The sequence below is a fragment of the Myxine glutinosa genome, chromosome 3 (assembly GCF_964187855.1).
Source record: "Myxine glutinosa chromosome 3, kmMyxGlut1.1, whole genome shotgun sequence".
NCBI lineage: Eukaryota > Metazoa > Chordata > Myxini > Myxiniformes > Myxinidae > Myxine > Myxine glutinosa.
In genome coordinates this window covers 24238845-24264317 of record NC_136263.1, presented here as the reverse complement: position 1 = coordinate 24264317, position 25473 = coordinate 24238845, and the positions used below count along the sequence as shown (strand labels likewise).

The following is a 25473-nucleotide window of genomic DNA, read 5'->3' as shown; positions in this document are numbered from 1 at the left end:
GTAAAAAAATAAAACATTCCCTTTCCTGAGAGCAGAGTACACAAAAGCTTATGACAGATTTGTATTCCTCCCAGTGTAACACACTCACTTCCTTCGAGACAAGGCAAGACCTTGTTGAAGAAGTAAATCACGGAAATTCACGGGGACATTACTTGAAGACTCCAAAACAACTTCCACGGGGATAGAACCTAAACCCTGTGGGGGGGGGGGGGGGTGGAAAAAGGCATCTGCAAAGAGCTAAAGCCTCCATTCTCCAGAAGATTCTGGTAGGTAACATACTCATCTAACATTAACAAAATGTTCATATTGCAAGCCACTATTCACACCAAATACTGCTGTTCAGTACGAGTGATATCCCATGCATGATGCTTACAATTCAAATACCATGCAAGTGGCCCTATAGGAGAGGTAACCTTTGACATGTGGAAGGAAAGCATTCCTGCAAGAGGGGCAAGTGGTTCACCTGACTGTCCTCATTTGAATCCTTCAATTGGATGATGTAACAGAACCTTCCAAATAAGGTATCCACCATGAACTCGCATGCGGCAGCAGACCAACGACTCTCATGACCTGCTGGACTGTGAAACAAGTTACATTTCAAAACAAACGATTATTACATCTGATCATCTTTAATGTAAAAAGTTTTCCAAAGGAGACAAAATGGATTTGGATGAATGATCGAGAGAGAAAGAAAAAACAAAAAACCTCGTGGTTGGTCCCGTTAAGGTGAACACTCAATAAGAAACAATATCTCGAATCACTCAGTCTTAGTCAGATTAGATAAGAATAGGTTCAAACTGAATAGCATTCGTGCATTCGGCCGAACATCACAAGACTGGCATTTGAGTGAATGACGTTCGGCTTGCTCAGTGTTTGACTTGCCATTGGCAGAAAAGCTCAGTAGTTGCATGCTGTACTCGTTACCTACGCCACAAAAGATGGATGGAGGTTATGTTTTCACCCGTCTGTGTTTGTTTGCAAACAAAATATCTCGAAAAGATGTGGACGGATTCGGACGAGATTTGGCAGAGAGGTAGCGTATGCGACAAGGAGGAAATGATTAGATTTTGGTGAAGATCCGGATTCGGCTTCTATAATTTTTAAAAGTGATTCTTCACCATTGGTAGGGCAAAAAACGATACATAGCAGAATATCTCAAAAGGTTGTGGACAGATTTGGACAAAATTTAGCAGAGATGTAGCGTATGTGACAAGGAGGAAATGATTCGATTTTGGTGAAGATCTGGATTCGGATCCGGCTTCTATAATTTTTTAAGTGATTCTTCGCCATTGGGAGATGGGGCCAAAAACGATACATAGCAGGATATCTCAAAAAGTTGTGGACAGATTTGGACGACACTTGGTGGACCAGTTGGGTGTCTGACAAGGAAGAACCGATTCAATTTTGGTGAAGATCTGGATCTGGCTAGTAGACTTATTAAAGTGATTCTTCACCATTGGGAGATCGGGCCAACAGCAGGATATTTCAAGGATATATAGCATATACTGTATATATATAATATACTTGTAAATATTGCAGGATATCTCAAAAAGTTGTGGACGGATGATTTTGATTAAATGCGATTTTGTATTGTGATTTTCTGGTCTACTCTGGGATACAAAACGTAAACTGTTCACCTGGCGGAGGTATGCTCTCCACTGAGTGCCGTTCTAGTCTTTGAACTGTATAGACTATGGAGGAATACTAGCCCGCTAAGGTAGGTCGACGAGACTCGTACCTCGACGAGATTGACACATTGAATAAGTGGTGTGGGGACTTTTGTCTTACTCTGAATGTGGACAAAACAAAAGAGATGATTTTGGACTTTCGGAAAGGTCACAATCATGAGCCTGTAACCATAAATGGTGATAAGGTGGAAATTGTTAGCAAATTTAAATACCTGGGTACCTTTATTGATAAGTTAACTTTTGATGGAAATACTGATGCTGTGTACAAGAAATCAATGCAAAGATTGTATCTTCTCAGGAAGTTGAATTCATTTGGTGTTAGCTCTCGTGTGATGCGGATGTTAACAAATTCCTTACTGATCAGTGTTTTATCATTTAATTTGATTTCCTGGTGCAGTTATCTTAAAGGGGAACGGACATGAGTATAGACATCAAATGCTTAAGATTAATTAATTGTAGCAACAAAAAAGATTAAGTTTGGCGCAAAAAATGTTGCTCTAGCATGCGTGAATCATGAGATATCCGAGTTTTAAAATGCCAATAGCAGACGATTTCTCTCGCGCCGGCCAGCATCTGGTGATGACTATCATCATCATCGTGACGTCATCGGAGGAAGCTGATGTGACTGCGCAATAGTAAACAATGGTAGACACAGACTCCGATAGTTGCGTAAGTCTGGATATCAGCGATATTTCTGACCAATCTGATGCGGAAAATGGAGAAAGTTAATAATCTTGGGGAATCACACTCGATTCTCCCATACAGATTCGAACCATACCGTCCAGAGAGTGAAGAAGAGAAATCGTCGGACACAGACACAATGGCGATCGATTTTGATTTCGGGCGCCTCCAAAATACTGAATGGTATTCATTTTTATGTCTCTTTTTTAATTGAAAAAGTTTCTTTTTCTGGTCAATGGAATACATAACTAATATTTAATTAATGTTCGGTGCCGTGAGGCAAGAAATGGATAGAAACACAGAAACGAAATACGACTATTGACTTCGTGCAGCACTGCAGGTGTATCAGTTGTAATTGTATCATTATAGCACTCTCTATAATGCAAGCAATCTCTGTGTGTCTGTGTGTCTGTCTGTGTGTATGTCTGGGTGTATGTCTGGGTGTATGTCTGGGTGTATGTCTGGGTGTATGTCTGGGTGTATGTCTGGGTGTATGTCTGTGACCACTGTTTCTAGACAACCACTGGTCCGATCTAAGTGAAACTTGCCAGGTATATTGCTGGGGACCTGAGGATGTGCCTTTTCAAGGTTTGCTATTAATCGGACAAGTGGTTACCAAGTTATGGCCATTTATTTAGCAAACACATACGTTTTGTACGTGAGCGAAGGAACAGCGAAGGACGAGAGCGAAGACCGAAGGAACGATGCAAGTTTTAATTTTTCTTTGCACGTACGGTCAAGCGACAGCGAAGGAACCGCGTGTGTTTGTTGTTTCTGCCTCGTGGTTTGAAAATTGAATACTTGGCCATTAAAACTAATTTGCGATTAATCGTAACTGCGATATGCGAACTTCCGGACAGTGAGGCCTTATTTTTGGTACGTACGTCAACGTACGTATGTCCACGTACTTACCTCCCCGCACGTATGGGCATGCACTAGCAGCAGCCACACAACGACTAGGCATGATTCCAACTGATCGTAACGAAAACAAAGCGATGTTCTGATCGTCACGAAGCCAACAAGGCTTTAAGAACGAAAAACTGGGTTACTTCACAAACGGCATTTCCGGTTTGCGGTTTTGACAAAACCGATTTTCCTTGTTCGGCGATATTTTGACAAATTCTAATAAAACCGCGAAGATATTTGTGAAATGAACTCAATGGAAGTGTTTAACATATGTTTATGTTTCGAAATCTGCAAAGTTGTTTTGGTCGTTCTCCTTTAATGTGCGGACTAAGTCACGATTGAGAAAGGTCATTACACTGGCATTTAAAGCTGTAGGTGGGCCTTCAACTAGTCTGGAGTCTCTATACTTGCGAGCATTGAAAAGGAAGGCGGTGCAGGTGTGTACTGATGAAAGTCATTTCTTGAACGGACTTTTTGAAAAACTGCCATCAGGGAGACGCTTTCGTGTAAGGAGGATGAAGAAGAACATTTTCAAAAGGTAATTTGTACCACGTGCAATTCAAATGCTAAATTCAAATTCCTAGACATTTTGCTGTTTAGTCAATCTTCCATATTGTACACCGCTCCTTTCCTATGCCATCTCCAGGCATTGCAAATCGTCATTGACGGGCACCAAAGGGGGCTCGGCAGTGACGCACGCTGAAAGAGAGTACTCAGTTTTCACTCTGGTTTCTTTCTTGTTTGTTTGTTTTCTTGTTTGTTTGTCCGGGCGATATCTCAGCCATCCTTTGAGCTAGGAAGCTGAAATTTCGGCACAGTAGTGAGCAAGTCCTTTGTCAAATACGGTATTTTTTGTTTTTTGAATAATCAATTAATTGAGGAGTTATTTAATTATTAGCGTTTAATTAAGTACTTATTTAATTAATTAAATTTCATTTCTCTTCTGACCATTATTAACTCAGGCACCTTTTGAGTTAGGAAGCTGATATTTGGACATGCCAATGACCAGGTGATTTGGCTGCAAAGGATATTTTTGATTTATTAATTAATCAATTAATCGATTAATTATTTAATTATTCGATTAATGACGAAAAATTTTTTTTTTTAAGTTACAGATTCTGATGAAATAGTGGTAGTTTATGTGTTCTCTCACCAAATTGGTTAATAATTTAATTTTTTTATGATTATTATTTATTTATTTTCATTATTAATCATTTATTTATTTTCTTTCTCATTTGGCCAATATCTCAGGCACCTTTTGAGCTGGGAAGCTAATATTTGGACATGAGTGACCAAGTGATGTGGCTATCAAGGATATTTTTTATTTATTGATTAATCATTTCATCTATTAAGTATTTATTGATTAATCGATTAATTATTTATTGAGTAATCAATTAATTATTTAATTTTTTATAAATGACTTATTTAATTAAATTTCTAAAAGATACATCTTTGGATGAAGCACTACTGGTTTAGTTATGCGATTAGCCAATTGATTATGAAAATATTTTGTGATAATCTTTTATTGATTTTAATTATACAATTAATCAATCAATTAGTGTACACCTCTCCCTCCCAATGCAGCCTCAATGAGCTGCACTGCGGCATTGCCGGGCGCCGGAGGCGCCCCGGCAATGCCGCGCTGCAGCATATTTAATTATTTGGCATGGGGCGGTGTACTTTGAATGTATGTGTACTTGTTTTCTATTTATTTTATATTTTATATCTTTTTATATTGTTTTCTTATTCCCTTTGTGTTTTATGTTTTAATGATGGTCAACTTACGGTGTCACCAAAGAATAATTTCCCTGAAAATGGGACAATAAAGATTTATTTATTATGTGTCGGTCGGCACCAATGGACAAATGGAATATTAAATTTATCATATGAAGGTTAATAAAGGTGTGTTAACCAGTAACCACTGTTGGAAACGAAGTGAAGCTGACTTTTTTTTCTTTCTTTCTTTTTTGTATATGAGGTCAAGGATTGTGTCGGAGCTAACAGATAGCCCGTCAAATTGGATAAGTATTTTGAAATTTGGTATTTGGGCTCAGCTGACAGCTGGAGCAGGTGACATCCACTGGGGGACGTGGTGAGGTAAATGAGGTTGTACTTTGGTTAAGTAAAATTGTCGATACGGTCGGCCTGCATATTTGTTTTTAGAGCCATACTCTCCCTGCCCCAGGACATCGGAGCAAGGATACAAGAGGGAGAAGAATTTTGTACATAGAATTGTACATTTTTGAATTGTTGGTTGCAACTTAGGGGGTAATACGGTAAGGAGAATAGGTAAGTTAGCTACAGCCTGCTTCCCACAGCCCCCCCTGATTTATTCTATTGAGGTTAATTAGGTGAGTGTCAAAGTGATATGGCTGGAGCTGTTGCCCCTGCATTGAATCTTGCAGGAGCTGTGGTTCCAGGGTGGGAGTGGGGAGAAGCTGTTACGTTTATGGGGGCTGTATTACCACTGTCACCCGGTTGTGTCCCTCACCCAGTCTGTGCTTGTGACTTGAGAGGAGCCTTACATTTTATAGGATTTATTTTACCTCCTTGTTTGCCTCATTGTGTATAGTTATTGTTGATTTCATTTTCTCCGATTGCGTTTCGGGAATGAACCTGTTTGGTTATAAAAGCTGCAAGGTCCTCGTGATTCACCTCAGTCTTCGCACGCGAGCATAATACTCGCCATAATTCGGAACGCATCGGAGTTAAAGCCTGTTTCGGTCCATCCGTTCACGGGTCGGTGTTAATCGACTGTGAACACGAGAATATCTATAGTCTGGATTTCTTCCCCGACACGATAATAAACTATCACTCTGTTGCTTCATGGACACAGATTTCCATCTGTATGCTGTACTTCAGAGGAGACATTAATTTGGTTATCCTATATGCCAGCATCCATTGGTGGCCTTTAAAGATCCCATCCCACCTTTTTAAAAGAGTAGGCCACCATATGCTGACCAAATAAATTCCTGCTCCAACATACAGGGCCACAAAATCAATGGCACAGCAAAGCATCAGAAATGATGGAACCAGCATGCCAAATTATTCATTGAATCTTGGTATTAACAAACATTTGGAAGAGAAAAATTACATGGCAACCATCTATGCTGTTTGGGAATATATCGGGGGTTCCCCCATCAAGTAATCAAGTATGTCTGGCAGTTCTAAGCAGACAAAGACTGAATTTACCAAGATGGCACTGCTCTACAAATTACATCTCTCAATCTACAAAATAAAGCAAAGAATTAGTAAAAAAACAAAAAAAAAAAACAATACTGCAGGTCAGTGATGAAGCAGTGCAGTGCGATTGGCGAGATAGCGTAGTAATGTTTCGGCAGATGCCGCAGTTGGGAACGGTTCATCATTTCAGTTGCACCCCAGTCCAGGAGAAGCACCTATGTACAAAACAGAAAACATGGAATGTAAACATATCATGTTAAAACAAAAGTATTCACACTCCTTGCAAAAAAGCAGAGGTTCCACATTGGAGATAAATGTCGATTCACAAAAAATAAAAATAAAAAGATGTACAGTCACGTGAAAAAGAAAGTACAACCCATGTAAAGTTTTGACTTTTTCAACATATTTCAACATACAGCTATTTGATCTTCATTTCATCAATATTGATAGATAAAGGTGATATAATATAACAAATATCATGAAACATTTACATTTTGTAGTCCATTGTATAATTTAAATAAACATAAATGCAAATTTTGCATGTGGAAAAAGTAAGTACACCCCTACATTTATCACTATTTCAAATACCTAAAATTAGAATCAGGTGCACCAGCTCAGGTGCAAATGAATAGAACATCGTCAGAGAGGATCTTGGAGGAACCTGTCTTATTTAAACCTCAGACATTTAGTTTGGTTTGCTCTTTGTTGTTGAAGTCGAAAGTTGTTGTTGTTGAACTCAGGCGAAATGCCTACTGCCAAAATCAAGACTCTGCTCACCTTCACTCCTTCATTCCTCTTTTCTCCCGCCTCTGGAACAAACTCCCTCACTCTCTTCAATCCCACTCCTCCCTCCAGGTCTTTAAAACGGCTGTTCACCACCATCTCTTATCTTCCCCAATCCAAAACTTTGATCTTTTCTACCCCCGCTAATTTCACCCCAAATCCACTTTTTTGAGATGCCGACTTCTTTCCTGGACGTCCTTGGTGTCCTTGCGTTTTATACCTATCCTGCCTCCCTCCCCCAAGGCCCTCTCCCTCCCACACATCTCCCGATGTCCCTGCTCTCAAATGTGTTTGTGTGCTTCCTCCCCTTCTCTCCCAATCTTGTCGACCGCTCCCCTTTTTATATACTTTGTTTGCTTGTTTGTTTGATAAATGTTAGCTCTTTCACGAGCCTCGACTCTGTATACAAAAAAAAAATAAAAATAAAAAAATGTGCGGCATCACCATGCCGAGATCAAAAGAGCTCTCTGAGGCCTTCAGAAAGAAGGTTATAGATGCCTACGAGTCTGGGAAGGGATTTAAAAAGATCTCCAAACAATTTGAAATCAATCATTCGACTGTCCGGAAGATCATCTACAAGTGGAGAAGATTCCAAACAACTGCCAACTTGTTCAGGCCAGGCCGCCCCAGCAAGTTCAGCCCGAGAGCAGACCGCAAGATGCTGAAATGTCTCTAAGAACCCCAGAATGTCATCACGGGACCAACAGGTAGCTCTTGCCACTGTTGATGTCAAAGTGCACGAGTCTACCATTAGAAAGAGGCTGCACAAATTTGATCTACATGGGAGCTGTGCCAGGAGGAAGCCTTTGCTGTCCAGAAAGAACATCAGGGCAAGACTAAAGTTTGCCAATGAACACCGAGGCAAAGACCAGCACTTCTGGAACAATGTGCTCTGGACAGATGAGTCAAAGGTAGAGCTATTTGGCCACAGTACCAGAAGACATGTTTGGCGAAAACCAAAGACAGCATTTGACCACAAGAACCTGATACCAACTCTAAAGCATGGTGGTGGAAATATTATGGTTTGGGGCAGCTTTGCTGCATCAGGGCCTGGGCAGCTCACCATCATATAATCCACTTTGAATTCTTCATTGTACCAGAGGGTGCTTGAGGATAATGTGAGGCCATCTGTTGGAAAGTTGAAGCTCAACCGAAGGTGGACCTTGCAACATGACAATGACCCTAAACATACCAGTAAATCCACCAAGGAATGGCTGAAAAGAAAGAAATGGAGGGTTCTGGAATGGCCAAGTCAAAGCCCGGATCTAAATCCCATCGAGATGTTGTGGGGGGATTTGAAACGAGCTGTGCATGCAAGAAACCCCTCAAACATCGCACAGCTGAAAGAATTCTGCATGGAGGAGTGGGCAAAAATTTCTCCCAGTCGATGTCAGAGACTGGTAGACAGTTATGAGAAATGCCTACTTGAGGTTGTTTCTGCCAAAGGGGGCAATACCACCTATTAGAGCCAAGGGTGTACTTACTTTTTCCACATGCGAAATTTGCATTTATGTTTATTTAAATTATACAATGGACTACAAAATGTAAATGTTTCATGATATTTGTTATATTATATCACCTTTATCTGTCAATATTGTTGAAATGAAGATCAAATAGCTGTATGTTGAAATATTTTGAAAAAGTCAAAACTTTACATGGGGTGTACTTACTTTTTCACGTGACTGTACTTTACACTTTGACCTTGCTGATGCTCTTAATTAAGCTTTCTATATGGGTCTCATCACAAGTTCTGTCAGCCCACTGGCATTACCAGACACCTGCCTGGACGGGGGACAGAGGAATAATGGGGCAAATATATTTTCTGCCTTGGCTAATAACCCCCACCCTCCCCCCCAGTGTGCAGCAGGGGTCAGCAAGCCACTTGCACTGTGGCTTGTGTTCAGGCGAAAATCATAAGTCGTCTCCACTCCCCTTCTCTCCCCCTTCAAAGGGGCGGGGGATTTTCTTTGTGCCCATGACCCAATCCTGAGTATTGCCAACGCATGCAAACTTTGGTGGCGATTTGCACAGCCCTGTTTTTTTCGATGACAAAATGGTGGGAGGGGGGGGGGGGGCTCCTTCTGGGTCTCCTCCCACAGGGTCCCTCTTGTGCGTTGGCTCCTCCCTCTTGTATGGGATGGAAAGGACAGAGGGCTGCATCAAATACGACGACTTTGATGGGAGCGAGATGGCAGCAGCTTTGGTAAGGCCAAGGGTCACACAAATGGTACTCGGAGTTATGGCGCACCGCTCGACATGCATTTGTTGGGTTTTCCCAACTCCATCCCGCCGAAGGATGAGACTTCTCTCTGTCATACAGGGTCAAAAAAGTTTCTGATCACAGCACAGAAGCTTTCTTATTTAAATGCCTTGGGCAGTGGAGGTAGTGAAGGTTAACCTCTTCAGCAGATGCAAAATGTCTTCCCCTGAAGCTCACAGTTCATTTTGGGGAATAAGTGGATATCACCATATAATTTTTATTTTTTTATTTATTTTTTAATATGTATATGTATATATGTATATATGTGTGTATATATATATATATATATATATATATATATATATATATATATATATATATATATATATATATATATATATATATATATATATATATATACAGACTTGGCATTTAATATGGAATATTTTTTTCGTGGGGGTGAACTTACTTTTCAAGATGACTTAGAACCAAAAGTTCATTGGAATTATGTTGAAATTATTCTAGATTTTGTTAATGTGACCTTTAAAAGAAACAAAAACCACATTTGACATTTCGAAACAAATAAATTGATCCTTGAAAGTGATGTAAACTGATATCGAACTCAATTCATGGGCAGTACTGTGTTAAACTTCTGTACGTTTTCCAGAAGTATCTCTTTATTTTGCACATTAGCCAAAAATATTTTCAACAAAAACAAAAGCTAAATTATGACTGGGATTACGGACAATAAAATTACAGTTCAGTACTTCGTGTAATCCCCACGAGCATTCAGGAGAGCACGTACACGTCGAGGCATGCTGTTCACGAGATTTGCCAAGGTTTGGACAGGAATTGCTTGCCATGCAGTGACAATAGCCTGCTGCAATTCACGCACAGAGGTAGGCTGCTGGTCCAAGTTGTCGATTTGACGCGTTATTTCTGCCCACAAGTTCTCTATCGGATTCATATCCGGGGACATGGCAGGCCACTCCATATGCTCTACACCACGGTCAGCAAGAAAGTGTTGGATCATGCGAGCACGATGAGGCCGTGCATTGTCATCTTGGAAGACAAAGTTTCCTCGAAAGGCTGCACGAGCAAATGGAAGCAATGTTTCTTCCAGAATGACCCTGTACTTGAACTGGTTCAGGTTTCCATTCAGAACAACCAGGTCAGTTTTGCCCCCTGCATGAAAAGCAGCCCAAACGGTCACCCCACCACCTCCAGCTTGGACTCTTGGCACTATACAATCTTCGTTGTGGGCTTCATGCACTTGTCTGCACACTCGGACACGGCCATCTTGATGATAGACCAGAAATCTAGACTCGTCACTGAAGGTCACGTGATTCCAGTGTTCTGGCTGCCATTGACGGTGCTCTCTGCCCCCACTGCAATCGGCGCTGGCTGTGTTGTCTGGTCATGCGTGGCTTTCTCAGGGGATGCCTGGCACGACAGCTTGCTTGAACCAGTCGTTGGTTGACTAGCCTTCTGGTTACAGGCACATTTGTCAGTTGCTGCCACTCAGCCCTAAGCCAATTAGCTGACTTGGTACGGCCATTGCAGACTAACCGGTGCAGCTAGCGATCATCTCTCCTTGTGGTTCTGCGTGGACGTCTTGGCCTCGGTATTGAAGTAGGGACACCCCTTTGAGCATTTTGTTTCAGGATCTTTGACACCTGACCTTGAGTGATGCCATACTGCCGAGCAATAGCACGCTGTTTCATGCCAGAATTTCGTAAAGCCACCACTCCATAACAAACAGCATTGTCAAGTTGACGGACCATCTCCAGAGGGAGCGGCAATAGCTTTTGTAGACGTGCAGCAGTTGTTTTCCACTAATACAGAACGCAACAACCCTTATATACCCGATTGTGAAGCCAATCGTCAAATGTACCTGTCCTTACATTTTGTCACCCCACCTGTGATATAATCCTGTTATTGACTTCTTGCTGCGAAAGACAATCAGTGACATGGTTCTTTCAACAAAGACATCACCGAAGGGTAAAAGAAACTCACCAGATTGATATACTGAGTTCAGAAAGTAAACCGAAGTCAAGGAAAAAAAAATATTCCATATTAAATGCCAAGTCTGTATATATATATGTATGTGTATATATATATATATATATATATATATATATATATATATATATATATATATATATATATATATATATATATATAAATACAATATCACTTTCAACCAGTTTGAATCGAGAAAAGGAGTCATTCTGCTGTTTTGTGTCACTGTGTGTACTGCAATGAGCATGGAGTAAATAAAGAAAACTAGAGAATTGTCTGAGGAAGTCAGACACAAGATTTTAGCCAAGCATGGACAATCTCAAGGCCACAAGTCCATCTCCAGAGACCTTGATGTTTCTGTGTCTACCGCACGCAATGTTATCAGGAAGTTTAAGGCCCATGGCACTGTGGCCAACCTCCCTGGACTTGAAACCAAGTGAAAACATGATCGAAGATTGCAGCAAAGGATTGTTCAAATGGTGGAGAAAGCACCTCGATCAACTGCCAAATAGATTCAAGCTGACCTTCAGACACAAGGTACGACAGTTTCAACACACACCATCCGTCGCCAAATCAATGAAAGGGGGTTCTGTGGGAGGAGACCCAGAAGGACCCTACTGCTGAGAGAGACATAAGAAAGCCCGACTGGAGTTTGCCAAAAAACACCTAAACAATCCAAAATCCTTCTCGGAGAACATCCTGTGGACAGATGAGACCAAATTAGAGCTTTTTGGTAAACCACATCATCTCTATGTTTACAGAAAACAAAATGAAGCCTTCAAAGAAAATAACACGTTCCCTAAAGTCAAACATGGAGGAGGTTCAGTGATGTTTTGGGGTTGCTGTGCTGCCTCAAGCACTGGGTGCCTTGAATGTGTGCATGGCATCATGAAATCAGGAGATTACCAAGGCTTTTTGGAGAGCAATGTTCAACCCATGTCAGAAAGCTGGGTCTCCGTCAAAGGTCATGGGTCTTGCAAAAGGACAATGACCCAAACACACTACAAAAATCACCCAGGAATGGTTCAAGACAAAAAACTTGACTGTTCTGAAGTGGCCAGCAATGAGTCCAGATCTAAATCCCATTGAACAACTGTGGGGAGATCTGAAAACAGCAGTTGGAAGAAGGCACACCCTTCAAATCTGGGAGAACTGGAGCAGTTTGCACAAGAATAGTGGGCCAAATTGCCAGTAGAGAAGTGGAGGAAGCTCATTCATGGCTGTATGAAGCGTGTGACTGCAGTTATTTTGTCCAAAGGCTGTGTATGCTACCAAATATTAAGTCCTGGGTGTCAATAATTTTGTCAAGGCCGTTTCTTTATAATTTCTGAATTAAAATGATCTATCAAGTTCTGAATCAAAAACAAAAGTTCTGTAATATTAACAGTGAAATATTGATTTGTGCAGAACAAATACTTTTGTCAATTTCAACTTATTTTTAGAGAAAATTGTAAATTATTTGAAAAAAGTGCAAGGGTGGCAATATTTTTGGCCACAACTGTAGACGCCTAATATCAAACGTCCATACCAAATATTAAAGTACTAAATGAGTGACCTGAAGGAATGGGCATGCAATTACAACAAACAATAATTAACAATTTTCCTTTGTCGAGTGACACAGCAGGTGTTCCCGATCACACCCGATTGTGATCTCAAAGTAAAATCAGAGGAAGAAGATTAATTTCACAAAGAAAACAATCTCCTAACCCACCAAGATGGCCAAATACTTGTATAAAGACACTAACACAGACAATACATTTGCATTCAATGAACAAGAATTACCTTTATTTTTCCATCGTCGTTTACATGTTTTACTTGGACTCTAACCCATGCATTCTGTTGAAAACTGAGAGCAGAATACAGCAAACCCTCCATATAAGGAAGTGAGCCTGGCAGTGTATCAGGATTGTCGTCCTTGGTTGACTGAGCTTCAGTGTCTGATCTCAGAGTTTTCTGCATTCTACACATGCAGGTGCACACACACAAACAAGTTTTGGCTGAAATATGGAATGGAGAATTTTTGAAATCTTAAAGGTATTCAGAGGAATACATTTAAAAAGGTGTTCACAACCACATCCACCTCAAGCCTCAAAATCACATGGTCATATACATAATGGGACATTTCATGCTGTACTCGTGTTTCCACTATGTTCAAAACATATTTCGTAAAGAGAATACTCAAAGTTCTGGTAAATAGGAGATTAAAAAAGAAAGAATAGCAAAATAATAAGTCTCTTTCAAAGAAAGAAACCAATAAAGGATAGAGAATGGAGCATTGGCAATGAAAATTTGGTGTTAAGAATAATGCAAACAGAAGTACATATAAACTAAGAATAACCACATAAAAAATGATTAAAAGAAAAATATCGAAAAAGGTTCACGTCAAAGCTATCCCGAACACGTACAAATAAACAACAATAAAATTCGAAAAGATTACCATTACATTGAAGAGGGGAAGGGGAAACATGAAATGGTGGTTAGATGCCAGCACAAATGAAGTGGAGGGAAGAAGAGGACTGGGTTGACAGAATAAGGTGATTTGATATTTTGGTAATATACTGGTATTGAGGCTCAGAGAATAGCACAACGACAGGGATTGATTATTTAATAAAGAGAATGAGAATGGAGCAAGGGGAAAGCAGTGAATGATACAGCACAAGAAGAGGAATTGTATGAGAAGGCTAAGAATCAAGTCTCAGTGGGTATGGTAAAAGCCAACAGTAAAAATTGGAGATACAATGTGGTGGTGGTGGTGGACAATAGACTGAAAATCCTATCCAGCCAGAGCTCAAAGCAGCGGAGTGAGGGTGGCAGGAAGATGGCGGAGGGAGGGAGCGAGGAAGACGGCGGAGGGAGGGAGCGAGGAAGACGGCGGAGGGAGGGAGCGAGGAAGACGGCGGAGGGAGGGAGCGAGGAAGACGGCGGAGGGAGGGAGCGAGGAAGACGGCGGAGGGAGGGAGCGAGGAAGACGGCGGAGGGAGGGAGCGAGGAAGACGGCGGAGGGAGGGAGCGAGGGAGACGGCGGAGGGAGGGAGCGAGGAAGACGGCGGAGGGAGGGAGCGAGGAAGACGGCGGAGGGAGGGAGCGAGGAAGACGGCGGAGGGAGGGAGCGAGGAAGACGGCGGAGGGAGGGAGCGAGGAAGACGGCGGAGGGAGGGAGCGAGGAAGACGGCGGAGGGAGGGAGCGAGGAAGACGGCGGAGGGAGGGAGCGAGGAAGACGGCGGAGGGAGGGAGCGAGGAAGACGGCGGAGGGAGGGAGCGAGGAAGACGGCGGAGGGAGGGAGCGAGGAAGACGGCGGAGGGAGGGAGCGAGGAAGACGGCGGAGGGAGGGAGCGAGGAAGACGGCGGAGGGAGGGAGCGAGGAAGACGGCGGAGGGAGGGAGCGAGGAAGACGGCGGAGGGAGGGAGCGAGGAAGACGGCGGGGGGAGGGAGCGAGGGAGACGGCGGAGGGAGCGAGGGAGACGGCGGAGGGAGGGAGCGAGGGAGACGGCGGAGGGAGGGAGCGAGGAAGACGGCCGAGGGAGGGAGCCAGGGAGACGGCAGAGGGAGGGAGCCAGGGAGACGGCAGAGGGAGGGAGCCAGGGAGACGGCCGAGGGAGGGAGCCAGGGAGACGGCCGAGGGAGGGAGCCAGGGAGACGGCCAAGGGAGCGAGCCAGGAAGACGGCCGACTCAAAGGAACGGCGAGGGAGACAGCAGGGCGAGGGAGACAGCAGGGCGAGGGAGACAGCAGGGCGAGGGAGACAGCAGGGCGAGGGAGACAGCAGGGCGAGGGAGACAGCAGGGCGAGGGAGACAGCAGGGCGAGGGAGACAGCAGGGCGAGGGAGACAGCAGGGCGAGGGAGACAGCAGGGCGAGGGAGACAGCAGGGCGAGGGAGACAGCACGGCGAGGGAGACAGCACGGCGAGGGAGACAGCACGGCGAGGGAGACAGCACGGCGAGGGAGACAGCACGGCGAGGGAGACAGCACGGCGAGGGAGACAGCACGGCGAGGGAGACAGCACGGCGAGGGAGACAGCACGGCGAGGGAGACAGCACGGCGAGGGAGACAGCAGTGCAAGGAAGACAGACATCAGACAAAATAGTAGTGGAGGTAAATAGCAACCTCAGAGAGGTCGGGTGGTGAATTCTTCCCAATTAGAGTTAGTGAATAAATTGATTATTGCCAATACCAAAACCAAAAAACTAACGTTATGAGAAAATAAATGAAATATTTGCCATCAGGTTTTTTTTTTTTTTTTTAATCAACCCTAGTCATCCCATTCCTCCCAAAGTCACCTCTCCAGAGCTCCATCACACCAAGTTTCTGTCTGTACACAAAAGTGGCTTGGCGACTCCACATGGCTTACACGCACACGGTGCCAGGAACCAGACTGATGTGTGCCTCGAGCTTCACTTGATGGTCCAACGTAGCTTTTGGAGAGTGATGTTATCAACTTAATCTGAGTTTCCAGGGACTGTGTTTCAGATTTTTTCTGAAAGACTGCAATCACCGTTTCCTCTTCCTCGGCTGTCTCTAAAGTGTTTTTTAGCAACAAAGGAGGTGGACTGACATTTTCAGAAACTTCTGGAAGAGGCTTGTTAAACCCATCTTTTTTCCTTATGATGAGTAATGGCTGGTCCTCTGATCTTGCGCATCCAGGTCCACACGGATAAACATTTTCATTTGCCTGGTACAAACTGCTCGAGAAGGTACCTCCATCCGCAAGCAGAGTACTGTCCTTTGCATCGTCTAAATCTTTTACATCCTCATTATAATCCGTCGAGTCTGGAGAGATTCTCTTCATGATTGTGATGTTTGCTTGGGATGGACCAACCATTTTCCCCGATTCCAACATCACCGGTGACTTTGCAAACCTGGGACAAGAAAACAAATAATTAAAATCACAACCATGCAGCATGGCCCATATAAATGACTGATACCAAAGCTGATTTTAATTGAAGACACCAACAACCAAAGGAGGAGGAACACCAAACCCATCACCAAGTGGCGTTGCCAGTTGATCTAATTGATGCAAGCATACCAAAGTCCGATCACCTTATCCTCCCATGGTCTTGGGTAAACAGAGTTCAATTCAGTCCTTGGAAAGTAAACAACAGACAAATTGATTTAACCCCAACTGAGTAACTCCACCTTGCTTTCCGCTTCTGGGACTCGGCCATAAAATCCGAGTTTAAAAATGACGATTCTCCATCGGGAGCGAAATGATACAGCTGAACTCTCCACACCCCATCTTTCCGCACACCTGAAAAATATCACAAAAAAACCAACCAAAAAAAAGACAAATATTAACAACAGAATGCATGAGGAAGATCAAATGGCCCCTGAACTTGCAAGAAAAGAGCAATCAAAAAGGCACCTCAACTCAAACATGGGAGCATCAACTTTCAAAAGTATCTTCAAAATTGTCAATTATCCACCAACCAAGTAATATATATATATATTGTTGCCGATTCGGGGGTCGGCGCTCCCCTTATCAAGAGGGGGTTAATCCCCTTGTCTTTTAAGCTGGCCGTCCCCCAATCCTGGAAGCTATGACGTCACTTCCGGTCGGAATCAGCTAGGGTGATTGGTCAATGAAGTCCAAAATACCTACGTACTACCCCGACCATAAAGCGAGGAGACAACTCCCACCCGAGCCGCAGCGTTAATGGATACGCCGAGCGAAGCGAGCCGCGACTCGGGCCGTTAACAAATACTACACCCGATTAGAGCGGTGCCGAAATCGTGCCACAGGTACTCAATTGGAAGAAAAGACGGAGGCGATCGGATTAGGGAAAAACCAAGAAAGAACAAGGTACATTTATTAACAAACCGAAGAGGAAACGAAAGTAATATACAGAAGAAGAGCAAAAGGACACAGGGCAAGCTTGACTATAAAGTCTTACTTACAACCCCAGGACAAACAGACAGACTCACACGGGATGGTAGTGGTAGGAGGAGAAGGTCCAAGCAGATGATTCCAGGCTCCGGGGCGAAGAATGGCAGGCAGCTTTGCGTGTCGTTGGTGTGCGACCGGACCTTATAGATATATCGGGCGACTGGGATGCGGCGCACGTAATATGTGTGCCAACTCTCTCTCTCTCTCTCTCTCAATGTTCGTATCAGAGGGTACCCTCGCGCAGTTCCGTGATAGCGCTTTCTTTCGCTCCGTTCCGTTACCAATCGGTCTCCTCGCGCAGTCCGCAGTCTCTCTCTCTCCCCCTCTCTCCTCTCTGTGAAAAGGCGCCGCGCTTGCGCTTATATAGTCCGCTTAGAAATCAAGCCGCGCACTCTCAAACCACGCCCGCCGGTGAGCTCACCTCAGCCCTGATTGGATAAGCGAGGGCTCACCGGCTCCGCCCTTAGCGGAACGTTGACAGGGCTACGCCTCGTTCTTGGCGCTCCGCCCCCTTCTTCTCCAAGCTTGACCGCGTGCGTAATGGTGGCCGGGGCGAGCACTTAAGGCAGCGATGACGGCTCAATGCATTTGATTAATGCAACGCAGATTCAACTATTGGGAACACAGCCTTAACTAAACACAGACTAAGGAGGTAACTGAAAGTCCGATGGTGTCCTACGTGTTGCTTATGGACTAACTATGGGTGCGACCTTATTACCTTCGCAAAAGCGGAAGGTTATGTTTTGATCGCTGTGTATTTATTTGTATGTCTGTGTGTGTGTATGTTAATCGCATAACTCAAAAAGTATTCAACCGAATTGCATGAAATTTGGTGGGATGATTGGTTATTATACGGGACACATTTGATTAGATTTTGGGAAACAGATTTGCTCAAATTCTGACTATTTTTAACTCGATCGTATTTCACTCAAAGTTATGAGCGACTGAAGAAGAAGATGTCCATCCAGGACGTCATCACTATAACGCGATCTCCCGCGATCATTTCAACCTCAAAAAAAATTATAATTGCAGATTTGTCAAGAGATGAGGCATATTAACAAACGAATGAAACAGATTTGCTCAAATTCTGACTATTTTTAACTCGATCGTATTTCACTCAAAGTTATGCGCGACTGAAGAAGAGGATGTCCATCCAAGACGTCATCACTATAACGCGATCTCCCGCAATCATTTCAACCTCAAATGAAATTCAAATTGCAGATTTGTCAATCGGGGAGGCATATTAACAGACGAATGAAACAGATTTGCTCAAATTCTGATTTTTAAAAATCGATCGCATTTCACATAAAGTTTCACATCGCATACACTCCCATGCCAAGTACAGAACAGTAGCTGCGGCGAAGGTATGCGCTCTACCGAGTGCCCGGATTCTAGTTAAATGATGGGATATTTACAAGTTATTATTTACAAGTATTTACAAGTGAGGGGTTCTCAAAACCGCAACAATATATATATATAGTAGTACCCAAAGTAGTACAACTACTTTGTTGTACAACATATATATAGTAGTACAACAAAGTAGTACCCAAAGCCCGGCACGGACCGAGGGCTCGCGTCGACTAAACGTCGGTCGAGAGGATAACCAGTCAACCCAGTCAACGTGGATACTTTACTCGCATACGCGACCCCTTTTACACTCACACATCCAGGTGTCTCAGCGCCTCTCGTACATCCCACGCATTCTACCACCGCACTCTCTGTTACACACCACTCGCTGTCCACACACTCCATAACACACATTGGCGCACACTCGTCGTTCGCACACTTCTCACGTGCACTCTCCCCCGTTACGTACTCCGTAACCACCAAGGGCGTGCACTCTTCCGTTACATCCCCTGTAACACTCCCCATCACGCGCTCCACCACCAACTCAGGTGTGCCTCCTCGCACACGCTCAACCATTCCAAGTGTGCATTCTCGCACCCGCTCCTCATCCATCTCACTCTCCGTATCACTCTCATCACACATACACTCCGACATGCATTCTCGCTCGCACTCTGTTTCACTCCCACACTTTGTAACACACTCACTCTTCGACGCACACTTTTTCCTCACAAGCGTGCCATTTGCACTCACCCCACTCACAAGGGACCCTCCACCAACGCCCGGGTGCCGTCGCGACCCCAAGCGCGCGAAAATTCTTTTTGCGCCAAACATCCTCCTGCAAAATCTCCCCGCACAATATACAGCACGACTCACCTGGGCGCGTCTTCTTCTTCGCTCCAACACCACCTGCAAATCTTTATTGGGGTTATTAAGCACAGCATCGTGATGTGAGGACGGACTTTGCACATTTTCCATCTTTTCCTCCCGCTGTTGCTCTACCAAGTCCGTCTCTCCAATCCCAATTTCCACTATAATTAATTCGTCGATTTCTTTATCTTCGACGACCGCTGGCTTTATTAAAATTTTCTCTTCTACCTCAGCGGTCGTCAGCTTCTCCATACCCCAGGTCACGATTTCTATCCCGGTCATTTTAACCGCGCTCTGCTCCGCCTTGCTCAACCCGCGCTCCTCGACTCGCGTTACCTCGTCGCGTACCCGTGTGCCTTTCCCGCTCAACATGCGATCCATGCTCTCCCCACATCTTTGTATGCTCTCACCCATTCTGTCCCCAAATTTACCTATTCGCTCCAATTTGCTGTCTAACCCCTCAAATGTGTTGTCTAACCCCTCAAATTTATTGTCTAACCCCTCAAATTTATTGTCTAATTGCTCCAATTTGCTGTCTAATCGCTCCCCCATTCTATCTTCCAATCCTCCAATTTGGTTCCCCATCTCATTTCTCAATTCCCCGATTTGGCTTCCATCTCATTTCTCTCCCGCATGGCTCTGTCCCCCTCCAGTTTGATGGACGGCTGTATTTGCGTCATAAATTGCTCCATGAGGACTTGCATGTCGCCCACCCCCATTTGCGCAGCGGGCGTGGCCCCCGCCACCATGTGCGAGGCGCCATTTTGTGCTCCTGTAACCTCGTGCGAGGCGCCGCCATCTTGTGCGCCTGCAACCCCCGCTACCGCACCCTCATTGCTCTCCTCCTCCAATTCCTCCCTGGGGTCCTGGATTGCCTCGAACTCCTCATTCTCCCCTACCGGCACCCGATCACCTTGATCATCCATGGCACGATTTCAATTTGGGTGGTAAACAAAATTTCGGCCCCTTGTAATTTCGACCAAATTTTCAGACGTTTTTAAAATTTGGTTCGGGCCTCAAATCCCAACTCCTCGACACCAATTGTTACGGATCTCAGAGACGGCACTCCCCTTACCGAGGGGAGTTTAATCCCCTCGCCTTTTAAGCTGATCGCTTTCGTCCCGTCTCCAATTGAGTACCTGTGGCACGATTCGGCCAACTGCTTTATAAATCGGGTTAGTCTTTTGTTAACGGCCTGAGTCGTGGCTCGCTTCGCTAGGCGTGTCCATTACAGCCGCGGCTCGGGCGGGGCTCATTTCCTTGCTTACCGGAGGCGCTGGTAATTAGGTCATAGGAATAATTGGCCTACTACCCTATTCAGCGCTGACCGGAAGTGGCGGGATAGTTCCAGGACTCGGACGGCCAGCTTAAAAGGCAAGGGGATTAAACCCCCCTCGGTAAGCGGAGTGCCGTCTCTGAGATCCGTTGTGTATATATATATGTGTATATATATATGTGTATATATATATATATGTGTATATATATATATGTGTATATATATATGTGTATGTATATATGTGTATGTATATGTGTGTACGTATATGTGTGTACGTATATGTGTGTACGTATATGTGTGTACGTATATGTGTGTACGTATATGTGTGTACGTATATGTGTGTACGTATATGTGTGTACGTATATGTGTGTACGTATATGTGTACGTGTACGTGTACGTGTACGTGTACGTGTGTGTGTGTGTGTGTGTGTGTGTGTGTGTGTGTGTGTGTGTGTGTGTGTGTGTGTGTGTGTGTGTGTATATATATATTTCTATATATCTATATCTATATCTATATCTATATATATATATATATATATATATATATATATATATATATATATATATATATATATATATATATATACAAAGAATTAAGTTAAGCACCCCCCCCCCGTTTTTTTACAACCTCGCACATTACAAGTTTGTTGTCGTCAAAACAGTGTAATATACCCATGATATTGCTATATTTTCTGGAGAAGTGATATTATGGTCACATAAAAACATAACAATCATGCCGTTTTCAATATTTTATTCTGAATAATTTAAGGTGAAATTTTTTGGGAATTTTAGGCATATTTTCACCTCAATTTAAGTATGGAGCTATAGGTCCATCACGGACAGTGTGGATGACGTTTATGTTTTCTAACGTACAGTCATTGTTCTGAGAAGACCTCTAGCGATCTTTGCGTCAATAACGTGTGTAGGACCCACATGATCGGATCACTGACTCAACCAATCACTTTTTTTCACTTTGATCACTCAATTTCATCAATGGATAATTGCTAATGTCATACCAATCATTATTTGATCTCACATACCTTAGAATATATGCCAATGTATACATATACACAAAGAATATATATTAGGGGGTGCTTACCTTAATTCGTTGTGTAGGGGTGCTTAACTTAATTCTTTGTGTATATATACTGAAACGCAAAAGAAACTTACCACCTTTGAAACCTTTAAATATCAACAATAACACTGCGTGTAGTAAATGTGTGAACTTATTTGTGGACAATAGTGTCCTCACTGTCAGACAAAACGGTCACGGATGGTCACTTGAACCTTCAATGGTCACTTCATAGCACAGCTGTTGAACAGCCTTTTTGACTGTCAGTGATTAGCCAAGGGGTACGGGATGATTTTAATGAGCTGCACGTGATGTCTTGATATTGGCTTTAAAAAGGCCAGCGCAAAATGGGCATTTCAATCAACATGCCACGATTGTCAAGGGATCAACGGCAGCGTGCCCTGGGCATGCTGCAAGGCGGACTGAGCTACCGTGAGGTGGCACGTCGCCTTGGCTGTTCACACCTAACGATATCGGCCCTGGTGGACAGACACCCTCCACAACTCTGCAGATGACAGACCTCGATCAGGGAGGCCAAGAGTCACCACTGCAAGGCAGGACAGGCAGATGGTCCGAAGTCACCTGCGGGATCGATTCCGTCCAGCATCCCACACTGCGGCAGAAACTCCGGGGCGTGCAAACCCACGGATCTCCAATGATACTGCACGAAGACGACTGCATGACTATGGTCTGACTGCCAGAAGACCATACAGAGGCCCCGTGATGACGGCTGCCCATCGCCGCAACCGACAGAGATGGTGCCAGCAGCATCAGCGGTGGACCTTGCCGCAGTGGAACGAGGTCGCTTTCAGCGATGAGTCAAGGTTCTGCGTGGACAGTCCTGATGGGCGTGAGCGTGTCTGGAGAAGAACTGGCGAGCGATATGCCGATTGTTGCGTGCGTCAAGCCAACAGGTGGGGTGGCCCAAGTGTGATGGTGTGGGCCGCCATATCAGGCCGGTACAGGACGCCACTGGTGGTTGTGGATGGGAATCTTAATGCCCAGCGGTATGTGGATAACATCCTGCGACCTCATCTGCTGCCATTCCTGCGAGACCACCCAGAACTGAGAACCTTTCAGCATGACAACGCTCGTCCCCATGCTGCTCGCTTTACCACTGCATTTCTCCAAGGCGAGAACATCAACACCATGCAGTGGCCTGCGCTCTCCCCTGACCTGAATCCCATAGAGCACCTGTGGGATGAGCTTGGGAGACGCGTAGTTGGCAGGGCCAGGACACGGGCAGAGCTGCTTCAGACATTGAGGACTGAGTGGGACAGAATCCAGCAGCAATCCATCCAAAGACTGGTAGGCAGTATACGCCGACGATGCACTGCCTGTATCCAAAACAATGGTGGCCACACACGCGATTGAAAGGGGACTGACATTGCACCCTGTGCTGTTCTGTACTGTAGAACAAACTGATGAGATGGTGTATCTTGGTCAAAAACTTGACGTGTCATCAATAAAATGCCAATGTTTCAATTAGCAATTGTTGGTTTGTTTTATTTTGAACTGTTATAATTTTATTACATTTCAAACAAGTGATGTTTCTTTTGCGTTTTCGGCCTTTTTGAAGTTGGTCAAAATGGTCAAATGTTTCGGTCAAAATGCCCATTTTGCACTGGCCTTTTTAAAGCCAATATCAAGACATCACGTGCAGCTCATTAAAATCATCCCGTACCCCTTGGCTAATCACTGACAGTCAAAACGGCTGTTCAACAGCTGTGCTATGAAGTGACCATTGAAGGTTCAAGTGACCATCCGTGACCGTTTGTCTGACTGAGGACACTATTGTCCACAAATAAGTTCACACATTTACTACACGCAGTGTTATTGTTGATATTTAAAGGTTTCAAAGGTGGTAAGTTTCTTTTGCGTTTCAGTATATATATGTGCTGTGCGTGCAATCATCAAATATGCTGTGCTATGAAGTATATATATATATATATATCTATATCTATATCTATATCTATATCTATATATATATCTATATATATATCTATATATATATCTATATATATATCTAATCTATATATATATCTATATATATATATCTAATCTAATCTATATATATATCTATATATATATCTATATATATATCTATATCTATATCTATATCTATATATCTATATATCTATATATATATATATATATATATATATATATATATATATATATATATATATATATATATAGATATAGATATATATAGATATATATATACACACAGACTTGGCATTTAATATGGAATATTTTTTTTGTGGGGGTGAACTTACTTTTCAAGATGTCTTCGAACCAAAAGTTCATTGGAATTATGTTGAAATTATTCGAGATTTTGTTAATGTGACCTTTAAAAGAAACAAAAACCACATTTGACATTTCGAAACAAATACATTGATCCTTGAAAGTGATGTAAACTGATATCGAACTCAATTCATGGACAGTACTGTGTTAAACTTCTGTATGTTTTCCAGAAGTATCTCTATTTTGCACATTAGCCAAAAAATTTTTTTTAACAAAAACAAAAGTTAAATTACGACTGGGATTACGGACAGTAAAATTACACTTCAGTACTTCGTGTAACCCCCACGAGCATTCAGGAGAGCACGTACACGTTGAGGAATGCTGTTCACGAGGTTTGCCAAGGTTTGGACAGGAATCGCTTGCCATGCAGTGACAATAGCCTGCTGCAATTCACGCACAGAGGTCGGCTGCTGGTCCAAGTGGTCGACTTGACGCGTTAGTTCTGCCCAAAAGTTCTCTATCGGATTCATATCCGGGGACATGGCAGGCCACTCCATATAGTCCACACCACGGTCAGCAAGAAAGTGTTGGATCATGCGAGCACGGTGAGGCCGTGCATTGTCATCTTTGAAGACAAAGTTTCCTTGAAAGGCTGCACGAGCAAATGGAAGCAATGTTTCTTCCAGAATGGCCCTGTACTTGAACTGGTTCAGGTTTCCATTCAGAACAACAAGGACAGTTTTGCCCACTGCATGAAAAGCAGCCCAAACGGTCACCCCACCAACTCCAGCTTGGACTCTTGGCACTATACAATCTTTGTTGTAGGCTTCATGCACTTGTCTGCGCACTCGGACGTGGCCATCTTGACGATAGACCAGAAATCTAGACTCGTCACTGAAGATCACGTGATTCCAATGTCCTGGCTGCCATTGACGGTGCTCTCTGGCCCACTGCAATCGGCGCTAGCGGTGTTGTCTGGTCAGGCGTGGCTTTCTCAGGGGACGCCTGGCATGATAGCCTGCTTGAACCAGTCGTTGGTTGATTAGCCTTCTGGATACAGGCACATTTGTCAGTTGCTGCCACTCAGCCCTAAGCCGATTAGCTGACTTGGTACGGCCATTGCGGACTAACCAGTGCAGCTGGCGATCATCCCTCCTTGTGGTTCTGCGGGGACGTCCTGGCCTCGGTATTGGAGTCGGGACACCCCTCTGAGCATTTCGTTTCAGGATCTTTGACACCTGACCTTGAGTGATGCCATACTGCCGAGCAATAGCACGCTGTTTCATGCCGTAATTTCGTAAAGCCACCACTCTATGA

General features: G+C 43.8%; 1 protein-coding gene across 2 annotated transcripts in view; it reads right to left on the bottom strand.

The window, feature by feature from the left end:
• The window catches only part of LOC137423744 (uncharacterized), a 200832-nt gene that overhangs the window by 32574 nt on the left and 142785 nt on the right, over window positions 1-25473 (bottom strand). For both annotated transcript variants that reach the window (XM_068111209.2, XM_078773776.1), the window contains 6 exons: window positions 16600-16711; window positions 15744-16322; window positions 13246-13423; window positions 6555-6673; window positions 464-578; window positions 89-195 (listed from right to left, as the gene is read on the bottom strand). In XM_068111209.2, coding sequence (XP_067967310.2) covers window positions 89-195; window positions 464-578; window positions 6555-6673; window positions 13246-13423; window positions 15744-16322; window positions 16600-16711 — 1210 coding nt within the window. The remainder of the gene's footprint in view (window positions 1-88; window positions 196-463; window positions 579-6554; window positions 6674-13245; window positions 13424-15743; window positions 16323-16599; window positions 16712-25473) is intronic.